The 13,369-nt window shown below is 43.1% G+C and overlaps 1 protein-coding gene across 5 annotated transcripts in view; it reads left to right on the top strand.

The window, feature by feature from the left end:
* Positions 1 to 13,083, top strand: part of ZNF536 (zinc finger protein 536) — a 426,032-nt gene extending 412,949 nt beyond the window's left edge. For 4 of the 5 annotated variants that reach the window (XM_082437056.1, XM_082437055.1, XM_082437057.1 and 1 more), the window contains exon 7: positions 4,581 to 13,083. In XM_082437056.1, the coding sequence (XP_082293182.1) occupies positions 4,581 to 4,825 (245 nt within the window). In that variant the 3' untranslated portion in view covers positions 4,826 to 13,083. The remainder of the gene's footprint in view (positions 1 to 4,580) is intronic. The other variant, XM_082437060.1, reaches the window with a different exon arrangement.
* The last annotated feature ends 286 nt before the right edge of the window (positions 13,084 to 13,369 follow it).

Genomic DNA, 13,369 nt, shown 5'->3' with positions numbered 1-13,369 from the left:
GCAGCAAGAAGGTAAGAAAGGTCAGCGCAGATTTCCACGGTCCCTCCCGCTGTCTCTGCCTTCAGGTGGGTCCCTTGTTCTGTCACACATATCGGAAAATCACAGTAGAATATTTAGTGGAGCTCTCAGCTTTAGGGTTTATTCTGAAGTCCTTGCTTATGTTCTTTGACCAAAACCTAACAGATCATTGTGTTTGTGCCAATACCAGGGACTTCGAATGGATGAATGGTATAGAGAAATATGAAACTTTTCATCCAGATTTAGCTGGACTGGGAAATGTATCAAGTTTCCAAAAGTGCTTTGCATACCAACAGCTTTCTGTTTGGGAGTAAATGTTCTCATCACCAAAGGATCAACCTTTCACTTACATTTGATTCTTGGGAGAACACAATGCTTTCTTCTGGACCCATCTCAGCTCCTCATAACCACCTCCCTCAGGATGGACCTCTCATTTCTTCAAATAATTTTCTTCTACATCAGTCTCATGGGAAACTTTCAACTAACCCCTCACAAGGGTGTGTGTGTGTGTGTGTATCCTACAAAAACACATTGTAATCATGGTTCTCATAAGAATCGGAGAATTAGGACATCTGAGTACATTATATACATTGGAAATTTGTTTTAAAGTCAAACCATCCATGTTTGCTATATCTTAAGTTACTTATCTGTGCAATGGGGTTGATATCCTTAACAAAACTGCCATAAAGCTCAAATATGAGGTTAAACATACAGAAATGTATGTGAAAACCTGTGGGACGTAGGCCTTTGGGATTTTCAAGTGCTACCATTATCTACAATGCTTCTACTTACAAGGTATATTGCAAAATCAGGATTTACGATGATTCCAGTATTGTATAGACTTCTTTCTACAAATGTACACATGCATAACATTATACCCTTACATATAGCTCCCAGCTCACCTAAGTTAAAATAAAAACTACTTCAATACTAATGGTTTGACCACTGAAGTATCCAAATATGCCAGAATTATTGTACATCTTTGACTCTACCAAGAAATAGAGATTCAGATATAACCATAGGATAAAATCATGATTAATATTTTAAAATCAATTGGTAGGAAAAATATACTAAGTGCTTTTACGTCAAGTTGGCCAATTCAAAAAAGCTCTTATTGTGAATAAAGGTGATACTTGAGGTTCTCTGTTTGGTTTGCTAAGAGGCATGTGGGTCCCACGGTGACACAATTTGCAGAGAGGGTGGCTTCCAAAGGTTGTAGCATAGATTCATACAGAAATATATTATTCAGTAATAATAATAGAAAATATAATAAACAGCTTTCATAGATGGGAAAAAAAAAACAATGGAAGAATGGAGGAACCAGTGTGAATCCTGGTGATCTGAGGCAAATTTGTTAAACAATACCTTGGTTTGGTAATTTTGCTTCATGGTTCTGCTAGCCTTTTTGGATCATGGTACCAAGATTTTGACTCTATTTATTTATTTTTATTTATTATTTGGAGTCCTTAACTCCAAAGACTTGTCAGACCACCATGATTTTCTCCATCAGTAACTTATTGGCATGAAATAAATAAATTGACAAGTTAGCCCCAGCTTTTTCTGAGCCATGGTAATTAGGATAGTGGTCACCCCTCCTCTGTGAGCTGCCACAGGGTTGTCCTTGGTGGGAACCCAGAAAATATAATCCATTTCTGAGAAGATTTGGACAAAAGTTTAAAAACGTTTCTTAAGCTTCCTGAGAGAAGTCTCAGCTCTACTCCTCAGGTTCTCTGAATGAGCCTCAGTTGGTTCCTATGCCTCCAGCTACAGATTTGGGCCCTCCTTTCTCCTGCTCAAGAGCTGACCTTTCAGAGAACCTCAAATCCTCCCTCACTGAGCCCTGGGCATAGCTTCATGTCCACAGGGATGACGACTTCATGAGTTGGATGATTGAGTCTTGGGATCTGTTGGAAACTCACTGAGGCCCAGCTTAGCACTGACTTAGATTCATGATTATGGTGGGGAGAATGGGCATGGCTTTTCCTATCCCACTGCCACTGATCAGAACCACGATTCTTCCCTTCAGTCTATGCTCTAACTCCAACGTGATGAAGAGTAGGGCCATGTATATTCTTCGTAAATATGCTAAGTCCACTAGAGATAGAGTCTCAGTTCTCCTTCTGCACCATCCCAGGGTCTTCCCTGTCACCTGTGTGAGGGGCGACTGAGCCCAAAGGGTGGGGTTGGGTAGCAGGAAGGTAAGAAGTGAATGGTGCTTGCGAATCCTTCTCTTACTTGAAAATGGTGGTCCAGGCCCCTCCTGCTGACTGTCTGTGCTCTTCTTGCTGTGGTAGGCTATGTGGAAGGGCCGACAGCAAGTGCACTTTTCTTGGGTTTCATTTGTTCTTACCTCCATGGACTTGCAAATCGGCTTTTGCAAGTGGGAAAGTTGATCAAATTCAGCCTTGTGTTAGGTACAACAATAGAAACAAGAGAAAACTCTATCCAAAAATTTGTATTCAAAAAAAAGGCAAGGTGAAGCAGTAAGATAATAATGCAGTCCACAAACAGTTAATGCCTGCTTGCTCTGTGCCAGGCAGTGGGCTTGGCACCAGTGCTATTAAGATGGCTATGCCTCCTGCTTCAGGAACACACAGATAGTCATGGTGATCAACACACACACAGCAGCCCCATAAAACATGCATCCCAGTTGGGCAGAGCCTTGAAAGAAGAATGGGGTTTGGGTCTGCAGAGAATAGAAGTATTTCAGGGAGAGGGTAGCACAGCAAGGGTATGGGGACCCTGCGGAATGAAGCCTTTTTTGCAGAGACCATCTAATCATTTGGGTTGGAGTGGGCAAAGGGGGGATGCTCCCAGGAGACTTGAGAGGTGCTGGGACTGAGCTATGAAGGTGAGGGGGTAGGTGGCCATCAAAGGTTTGGGCAAGGAAATCACAGCTGAGCTTCTGCTTTAGGTACTCACTGTGGTACCCCTGGGGAGGACGGGCAGGAAGTGGGGAAACTGGAAGCAGGAAGCCCTCTTGCAGGCTGCCATGTTCATAGTCTAGCAAGAGCTGGTGTACACTGGACTAAGCTCAGAAGGGGGGTGTTGGAAGGAGAAAGATTCAACAGGTAGAAAGGATTTGCCCAGGGGCCAATTGGCTAGGAGGGAAGAAGGAGAGAGTGAATTCCTGAAGCCCACTAAGAAAGAAGCAAGAATCTAGCACTGTGTGCAATTTGGTGAGAAAATGAGTTTCAGCTCCAAACATTTGGTTGGCCTCCAGTTCCTCAAGAACAAGACTGTTTTGCTAAGTAGATACACAGGACTTCTGCTGTTACCGTTCTAGAAAAAGTGCTGAATATGCTGTTCAGATGTTTTCTGGGGTAAACGGTTGGGCCCATTTATTTACTTGTTTATTTTTCTGAGCAAATGAAACCCAGCCCTGGGTCTTGACCTCTCTGGGTGCTGGGTAGGACAGCTTCCAGGAATGGCGTATCCACCGTTTCCCAGCATCAGGCAGAATACAACTGTTCCATTATAACTTCCCAAACCGATGCTTTACTGGTTCCTTAAGATGGCAGAAATGTGTGCACGCCTGCTGTGCATCCGAACAGAGAAATCAAGCCTGAAGGAGCAGGTGGATGTCACACAATCCATCTTCTGTTCTGATTTATAGCCTTTCTAGTAAAGTTTGATTCCAAGCGTCACTATTCAAAATCAAACTTCTTTAAAACTAGGTTGCCCTTGATTATCTGAATGTCCAGGTTCCTCTCTGATACCTTCTGCTGCCTCCTCTTGAAACCCTGAGATTCCCAAATTCTTCCAGCTTGGCACTTCCGCTCCACCCAAGAGCAAGGCTTGGGTAATATCCCTCTCTCACTCCACCCCAAACACTCTCCCTGGTCACTCTTGATTTGCGTATCAGTAAAGAGTTAGTGGGAGGGTAAGAAAGTGAACTGGCTTGGAGACCTGAGTCAGAATCTCAGATGGAGGGATTTATGGCTTTTTTGTGTGGAGCTAGGGTCAGCAAGTACAGTCCAAGGCTCAAATCCGTCTCCTGTCTGTTTTTGTACGGTCTGCAAGCTAAGAACGGTTTTTACATTTTTAAATGGTTGAAAAAAAAAACCCAACAAGAATAATATTTCATCACATATGAAAATTATATAAAATTCAGATTTCAGTATCCATAAATAAAGTTTTGGATTTCATCAACAAAAATTTGGAAATTTATTTCCTCTCTTGTTGTATTAGTACCTACATCATATCTTTGACCTTGGCCTGCAAAGGCTAAAATATTTGCAACCTAACGTTTTATAAAAGAATTTCCAGGTGTTGGGGACTTTCTCTTCTGTCACCTAGAAACTCTGAATTAAAAACTCTGGCCTCGATGGAAATCCCTGTCCAAGTTATTATTATTTGGTAACATTATTTATCCAAGTAACTTATTACTTATCCAAATAGATATATGGGCTGCCTCTTCATTCTTTGCCATTTGATTTTTGCAAGGCAATAACACTGATGATATTGATAGTATTGGCAATCATGATCATGGTCCTTTGAGCGTTGGGGGCCGGGAAGGGGGGTAAGCAGCAGAGCTGACCGGCCACTCTTTCTGCCCACAGGTCACAGGCCTTTCCAGTGTCGCTACTGTCCCTACAGTGCCTCACAGAAGGGAAATCTGAAGACCCACGTCCTCTGCGTCCATCGCATGCCTTTTGACAACAGCCAGTATCCCGACCGCAGGTTCAAGCGCTCCAGAGTCGACTCGGAGGCTTCTGGGAATTTCGAAGACCCCACAGCTGTCAAGGCGGGGAGCTCAGCAGAGCTAACGGAGGAGGGCAGCAAGGCCCAGGAGGAGCGCAACTGAGCCAACCAACCCGGATATTGCAATATTATTTTACACAGTTTTCAGATTATGCATCTGGTAAAAGAGTTTGCTAACTGCATTCCAAGGGGAAAAAAATCATGTACAACCTCCCCTCTAGTGTATAGAACATTTAAAAAATTTAAAAAGATATCTATATATATATTAAAAAAAAATCCCCAGCCCTTGAAAATGGCTGCTAAACTGTTACCCGGCAACAAGTATTTCCAAACAATGCAGGTGGGAGAAAAGGGATTTCAGAAATGCTTGGTGTCCTCCGAGCTCAAGGAAGCTGGGGGCCCTTCCAATGCTAGAGTCGTCTTTGTTCAAAAATCATGCTCTTAACTGAAAAACGATACCATCTAAATGATTTAGTGTTGCCTTGAAGATGGAGGGGCTGTGTTTTCATTGTTGAAAACACCTCTATAATCTGACACCAGCTGCTGTCATCTGCCTCGCACCCTAATGGGATGTGTCGGGAGGCGGCCGCGGTGCCAGTCAGACTGGAGCGGTCACTGCAGAGAAAATCAATTCACGTGGTGTTGTAACTGCACTCTCAGAGAAACCTTAGCCGGCCCGCAGCCAGCGCCAGGGCTGACCGGCACTGCAGAGGATTGCCATCTTCAACGTGCATTTAAAAAAAATCCACAGCCAAATGAATCAATGGTCAGGAAGTATCTGCAGACAAATGTCCAGTGCAGGTTTGATGAGTAATTCCTTTTTTTAGATCAAATTGCAGTATGGAGGGAAATGCTTTTTTCTTTTTTTTTTTTTTTTTTTTTTTTAATTTTTGAAGGAACTTACAAGAAGGTTGCTAATAAAAAAAAATTTAGGGGTACATGATATAAAATGCTTAGAAAAACTAGCCCACTCTACCCACAGAAGGTGCTGGTGAGGAATGGAAGCTTATGTAACAATAGATTGTTTTTATTATGATTTTAAAAATTTTACTTGAAAGAAGGCTGCTTTGGTCCTTATTATCAGATTTTTTTCATGTGTTAGTTTTTGTAAATCTCACAGACACGAAGCAAGATTTTCTTCTCCAGCAAGCTCTTATGAAATAGCTTGTATTAAAATATGAGTCTAAACATCCTGCTCTCTATCACTAATGAAGAAAACTGTTTAAGTTAAAATGTCTGTTTTTGTAAAACAAATGTGTTCTATATTTTTGTAGATTTTAGATTTTCTACTGATTGGATACTCCAAATTTATCAAGTTCTGCACCACCCAGAGGGCGATTGGAGAGCCAATAATGAAACAACTCATTCTTCTTAAAAACGATTTACGAAGACTAGTTAATGGTTTATTCCTGAATCTGCTAGTGTGGTGTCAAAGTTCAGCCTCTTAACATACTTCCTTTGAGTGACACGAAATTGGTGCTGTTGCTTGTGACGGTGGAGAAGTATTGAAGTATTAACTTCTTCTAAAAAAATCATTCAGACTTAAAAAAAAAAAAAAAAAAAGATAGATATCTCCTTGCAGGCTGGGAGCACAGAATAAAACCCCAGGGCCTTAAAAACTTCAGCTCTGCCTACAGCAGTTTACAAAAATACTAAACTGCAATCAATGTAAATAAAATGCTTCGCTATCCTGAGACCAGAAGGAATCTCAGGCTAATAAGGAATCCGGTTTGCATATGCTGTCGAGAGGGTGACATCCACCCGGGGTTTCAGTGTAAACGTGGTCGCTGTACAACGTGGACCCATCTGGCATAGAGCAAGCTGCTTTCTTGTTTTTCTAGAATAGTTCTCACTGCCTTACTTAAATCGAGTTGATAAACTTAATGCAACTGTTTCTATGATCCTAGAGAAAGGACTGAAATGTTATTGAAAACTTTCCGACTGTAGTAAGCTTTAGGATTTTAAATGCACTACTGTGTTTGGTGACTGTGCCAGTCGCTTGCTTTCTGTGTGTTTGCCCTGCCTTTGGTATCTTAGCAAAGAAAAATATAAAAAAGAAGAAAAAAAAGTAAAAAGAGCAAAAAAGAGGAAAAAAAAGTGGAAAAAAAACGAGAGCCACATTCCATTTCTAGCACCTTGGGCGCTCTTTCAGTATCCTTTTGTGTCTTTTGAGCATCGTCAGATGCGACAGGCAATAATTCTGTTTGTGACACTGGGAACATCCCCTCTTCTTCGTGGCGTGTGTGTTGATTCCATTTTGTCCAGTGCTACCGTCCTTATTTCCCCCCTGACACAGGCCTTCTTTCCAGAACATTTGTAACTTGTAATACAAACAAGTGACAGCCGCAGTGATGCAGTGTCAGTTTCTGAATGTCATCAGGTTCTCATATCTAAACATGTCAAGTTTTTTCCCTGTAACTTCTGTAGTCTGTGATGCTGGTCATAATACTGTCTACATTCCTACACAAAGAAAAAAAATCTATCTTGGAGGAAATCTGAGATCAATAGAGTAGAGGATTTTGTTGCTATGCTTGTAACAAGTAGAAAACTTTGTATTTAAAGTTTATTCTTGGTCATTATTTATTATTATAATACATCAGTTGACAGAACTTTATTCTGGTATAGAAAGTATTAAAAGTTGTTTTTTCAGCAATGACTGTTTTCTTTCTGCTGTTAGAATAAAATGTCTTTGAAGCAGTCCAGTTTTATCCAGTGTTTTACGCAATAAAACCTCTACCTCTGGGAAAAAAAAGAAACACATCTTTTCCTATTCACATATGTTTACTAGGAGGAGGGAAACATATTTTTGCAGCTTTATCAGATTTTGGTAAGACTTGGTCAAACACCACTTCTTACAAAAAGCCCTGCAGTATTCTGGGTGGATGGTTCCCATACCCTGGTGCTTTTTCAAGCTGAAAGAGTATCTCTGTGCAGTACAAATAGCACGTGTATCTGTGTGTGTGTGTGTGTGTGTGTGTGTGTGTGTGTGTATGCACACCCATGTGCATTTGTGAACTATGTTTCTTCGAAAGCTTGCAGACATGGGTTTTAGTGAGGTAATACCTATGCAAATACCAATGCTCCTCATATACTAGTAATTATACAAGACACTTAAGGCATTGGGATCTATTATTTCCCTTTACTGGTAGCAAGTTTTAAAAAAATCATTAAATGCAAGGAAGTCTTTTCCCTCTGAATGATCAGAGGACAATATGAATTCTTTCTCCAGAAGCAAAGGAAAAGAACAAAGAATAATAAAGTCTACGGTATGGTATCTGGGCTGCTGAAAAACAGAACTCTGCCACCGATCTGAGAAGGTTTGGAGTGTGTGCCCCACACTTGATGCGCAGGCTTGTTTTTTGACTTGTTTTTTTGTTGTCGGTGGTGGTCTGGTTTCAAAACCGAGCTTGCATGGTGCATGCTGCAGCTCTGGAATAGCTTGGCCCACTGAAATGTTGCAAGCAAAGGCATCCAGCCATGATACAGGAATTTGTAAGTCACCGGGTTTCTTTCAGGAGGCCAGACTGTTATCCCTGGATGGGAGCAGATGACTTGAATGAAATCTTTGGCAGTCCCGAGAGTCCGTTGTTAGAAACAGCAAAGGTGAGTTACAAGGAGTTAGGGAAGGATCAGAAAATGAACCCATCAGGGAAGGAAGGTTAATTAAGGGGCCATAACTCCGCATACATGCTGGATCCCGATCCCAAATGCCTCCAGGGGCCAGGCAGGATATCTCAGTGGCGAGAGGAGGAGAGTAGAAATTGGGAGGGGGGCAGTCTCAGGGGCCATGGGGAATCCCAGCACTGCTCCTCCTCACCACGATGAAGGTGGCATCAGGGCTTCTGACTTTGCAAGAGACACTGGACACCCGGATTTTGGGGGAAGTCTCTGAATTTCACATATTGGTTCAAAATGTATATTTAAAAACTGTGTGATAAATAGCTGATCAAAATGTGGTTTACCAACAGAAGGGATTTTGTTTTTCTTTTCCATTATGATTTATCACGGGATATTGAGTATAGTTCCCTGTGCTAAACAGTAGACCCTTGTTGTTTATCCATCCTATACATAATAGTTTGAATCAGCTAACCCCAAACTCCCAATCCATCCCTCCCCCTTGGCAGCCACAAGTCTGTTCTCTATGTCTGTGAGTCTGTTTCTGTTTCATAAATAGGTTTGTTTGTGTCCTATTTTAGATTCCACACATAAGCAATATCATATGATCTTTGTCTTCCTCTGTCTGACTTACTTCACTTGGTATGATCATCTCTAGGTCCGTCCATGTTGCTGCAAATGGCATTATTTCATTCCTTTTTATGGCTGAGTAATATTCCATTGTATATGCATGCACACCACATCTTCTTTATCTGTGCCTCTGTCGATGGGCATTTAGGTTGTTTCCATGTCTTGGCTACTGTAAATGGTGCTGCTATGAACATCAGGGGGCATGTATCTTTTCAAATTAGCGTTTTGTCAAGAATGGACTCTTACTCTGCCGTGCGAAGGGATGGAGCACTGACACAGGCTGCAACGTGGATGAACCTTGAAAACACTGCGTTAGGTTGATGAAGCCAGTCACTAAAGAAGCCAGTCCTGTGGTTGCTGGGGTGTGGGGAGGGGAGGATGGGGGTGACTGATGGCTGAGGGGGACGAGCTTTCTTCTCCCAGAGATAAAGACGCTCTAAAATTAGATAGCAATGCTGGTTGCCCAACTCTGAATATATTAAAAACCACTGAGTTGTATACTTTAAAAGGGTGAATTTTATGGCATGTGAATTATATCTCAATAAAGCTGTTACAAAATAAAAATAAAACTGGAAGGAGGCCTTTTTAAGAAGCTTCAATATGTATTTCCATCAAAATATTTTGAGCTCTTCTATAGTCACAGACAATTGGCAGATCAGTCCGTTGTAAAGAATTACAAGATAGAGGTGTCCTGACTTAAATCTGAACCCTGAACAACTTATTGGCTACTTGATCTTGAACAGTTTAGCTGTTCTGAGTTCATTGATCGTTACCTGTAAAGTTATGAAGTTAAATGCAATAACGTAGGGGAAATTATATGTAGGTTTATAAAGGACTCTACAAATGCTAGATATTGTCACCACTGTTGTGTAATAAGTTATGGATAAATTTGAGATTAATTTCACATACACAAAACACTGTACGCTAACCCACCCTGTGTTTTGGAAAAGTCTCCCCGGTGGTCAGGTGGTCATGATTCCTCCACACTCATCCCCTTCAGATAAAATTATCCTGGACAAATGTCTTAAACTTTTTGTTTTCCAATTTCCTCATTTGAAAAATCAGTATTTTAACCACTTTCTTGCCATTCTCAGGGTCTTGGGGGCAGATAGGGAAAGAGTGGGATGCTGGGGGAAAAGAGTTGGTCTTGGGGTTAGATGTTATTCCACTCACTTGTTTGATGAAAGTTTACAGGGGACCTACTGTGTGCCAGGCATCAGGCTATGGGCTGGAGATACACAGGTGAGTCAGAGATCATACCCACAGATCACTGTCTAAGGAGAAAACAGACTTCAATCTGATAATCACACAAATACATATAACACATCTGGAAGAGGAGATTCAGAGATAAGATGGATTTTTCATGTCACAGAAGACTTCCCTAAGAGGTGACAACGAACTGAGATATGAAGGAGAGCATGCCGGGTAGAGAAGCAGCACGTGCAAAGGCTGTGCGGGTGTGATGGGGCTCGGGAGGCCTGTCTCCACCTCTCTGAGCTGTGGGATTCAAGTAGGCCATTCCAGCTCCCCAGATCTGCTTCTTTATCTGTGAAGTGGAAAATGGTGCCCACAGCAAGGCTCTTACTGGGATTAAATGAGATAGTAGTAGATAACTGTGTTACAAGCTGCACAGATAGCAAGCTAGGTACCACCAGGTTCCAAAGACTGTTATTGAAACTGACACCAGCTAGGAACCCACTTTAGCATTGAAACGGAGTGCATTCTACAGATGCATGGCTTTCTGGCTTGCTCAGAAGTCAGCAAGATAGGAGTCGATGTAGCGTGATCCAAATGCCTTCTTCAACAGATTTACAGGATCCCAGAGAACCATCAGTCATAGACCACACCCAGGGGCCTCAGTTTTCTGGGAAGGAGTGGGTGGGAGTCTCCTGGTCCCAATTCAAGGTCTTTGTATGGCTCCAGTCTATCCCTTTGTCAATGGGTTTGGCCACCGTGGCAGCAGCACTATTTGCTGGAGGAGTGTACATAGGTTGGTGAACATCCTGATTTCCCCAGACTAAAGGGTTTCCCAGCACGTGGAACTTCCAGTGCTAAAAGCAGGGCAGTCCTGGACAAATCTGAATGGTTGGTCAACCTGGGTCCAAGGCCACTCCCTCTAAAGGCACATGTCTGGACGGAACCAAGCTATTGCTGCCCTTAACTCAGGAGGCCAGTACGAGGCCAATCGGGGGAGCCAAGGGGCTCAGAGCATGGGCTTTGCTAACTCGAGACTTGGGTTCAAATCTTCTCTGCCACAGCACCTTTGCTGTAAGGGTGAAAGTTGACAAGGTACACACAGCATTCCACACAATGCCTGGCACGTGGTCATTGTTTATATACCCTTGCTGAGTGACCGAATGGATCTCTGTTTCTATTTCGACTAGGTGGGGAATGCCTCAAATGTGAATTTCTCTTCCTGGCAGCTGGAAACTGCTGAGCTGCTGATACTCAGTGTTAAGGTACTATTTTGTGCTGAAACTTTTATAAAGATGGTAACCCTGCTGTCTCTTGTAGTTTGGGGTTTGCACACTTCCCCTTCTCTGTTGAACATTTGTATTGCAACAGTATATTATGAAAACCTCACCTAGTGTATTGTAAGCACAATCCCAAGGAAATTAGTGTTAAATATTGTGATCCTCTTTTCAAGATAGAAGGGCTAGTCCCGTTCCACAGAACTAGAGGTATGTTTCCATGGGGAAGGAAAAAAATTCATAGTGTAATGCAATATTAAAAATGTCGCCCAGCTGAGCATTCCATGTAGGGGCTTGTGAAGAGTTTTAATCTCATCACCTGTTGGTGTTAAGAGAAAAGAGAAAGATGGAGGGAGGGAGGGAGGAAGGGAGGGAGGCAGGAAGGGAGAGGAAGGGCTTTTGTGAACAAGGAAATCACAAGCAAAGAGGAGGGGGAAAATTTAAATGATCCCAGACCGAACTGTTTTGCTGTTAATACAGAAATACAGTGCAAGACACATTTAATGGGCTCTATTTTTTATTATACTATGCTGAATAATTAAGTTTGAGGCTAAGTGTCACATGGATTTATCTTTTAATTAAAAAAGCATGGTTCACGCATATTTGAGTGGTAGTCCAAATAAATGCAATATAGAAATTTATGTTTGTTTATCTAGGTGTTAATTACCTAGAGATTGTTCTGGATTACTTCTTTTTATAAAGTGTCATAGGCTCGTGTCAGAACGAATAAAGCTTGCCCATGGAACCTTATCAATTTGCTAACGATAGTGCTGGTCTGACCTGAGGTGGGGGAGCAGGGGAAAACTTTGGGGATTGTTATGTATACACATGCCCCCGTTCAACCCACACCAAATAAAACAGTCGTTTTAGAAAATATTTCTAGGACATAAAGGCACAAATATATCTTCGTTGTTTTACAGCCTCTTGTCCACAGCTATTTATAAAACATGTGATTATTTATGCATTGGGTTATGAGAAGTTTGGCTGGGAGAGGCTGTGAGGGAGGCTCCATCAATCCAGTTACCTGTACCCCGGAGAGGTGGAGGGAGGGTTTCTCAGCAGAAATGGGGCCGGACAGGAAGTTGGCTGCTGTGATTTGTCTGAAGTGTGTCAACCTCACTGCCTCTCCCAGAAAGGGCAGACAGTGGGAGAAAGAGGGATAGCAAAGTTGAGGGTTAGAAGTCACGTTTTTTAAAAACAACGATGCACACTGAGAAAGCGAAACCAGAAGCCCGCACAAACTGCTCCTCATACCTTGGGTCAGTCCCTGCCTTTTTCTTTGTTTACAAGCGATTTTTGGTGGCAGGTTCACTCGAATGGCTTGGAAACCTCCTGAACAAAGGAGCGCACCCAACTTAGACGACCCGGTCTGGGGATGTCTAAGTTGGGTGCGCTCCTTTGTTTAGGAGGTTTGTTTGCCTTGCGTCGCCTGGCCTCTTTCCACTGCGCACCACAACTCTACTTTTGGCTGCCAGATCTCCAGAAAATCAATAAAAGTAACTGCGGGTCCTGGTGGGCTTCACCCGGCTTGGTGGGCCTTTCTCTCGGGGTGCAGGGAGAGCAGCGGGAGAGACCGGGACGGGCACTCAACTGTGCTTCTCTCCAGCCCAAGCTGGGGGGAGCATCGGGAACCCCCAAACAGAAAACCAGCCCAACGTGGAAGCTCTCCGCTGGGTAGGGTTTCATTTTCAATGTTTTTTCCTTCTTCCGGGAGACCTGGCGGACTGATGGAGCAGGTCACTGGGCAGCGCGCCTGGAGAGGGGCGCCCGGGCCGGGCGGGCACTGAGCGGGCGCGGCGCCAGGTGGGAGCGCCCGGGGTCTCCGTGCCGCAGGGGGTCTGGTTTCTTCGGCGCGGACCCCGCAACCCGGCCTCTGACTCAGCCCCTCGCCCCTGAGGGATCAAACGAGCGTTGGCCGGAGGGGTGAAGGC

The sequence above is a fragment of the Balaenoptera physalus genome, assembly GCF_965194825.1.
Source record: "Balaenoptera physalus genome assembly, chromosome: 19".
In the NCBI taxonomy this organism is placed as follows: Eukaryota; Metazoa; Chordata; class Mammalia; order Artiodactyla; family Balaenopteridae; genus Balaenoptera; species Balaenoptera physalus.
This window is presented reverse-complemented; position numbering and strand designations above follow the sequence as displayed.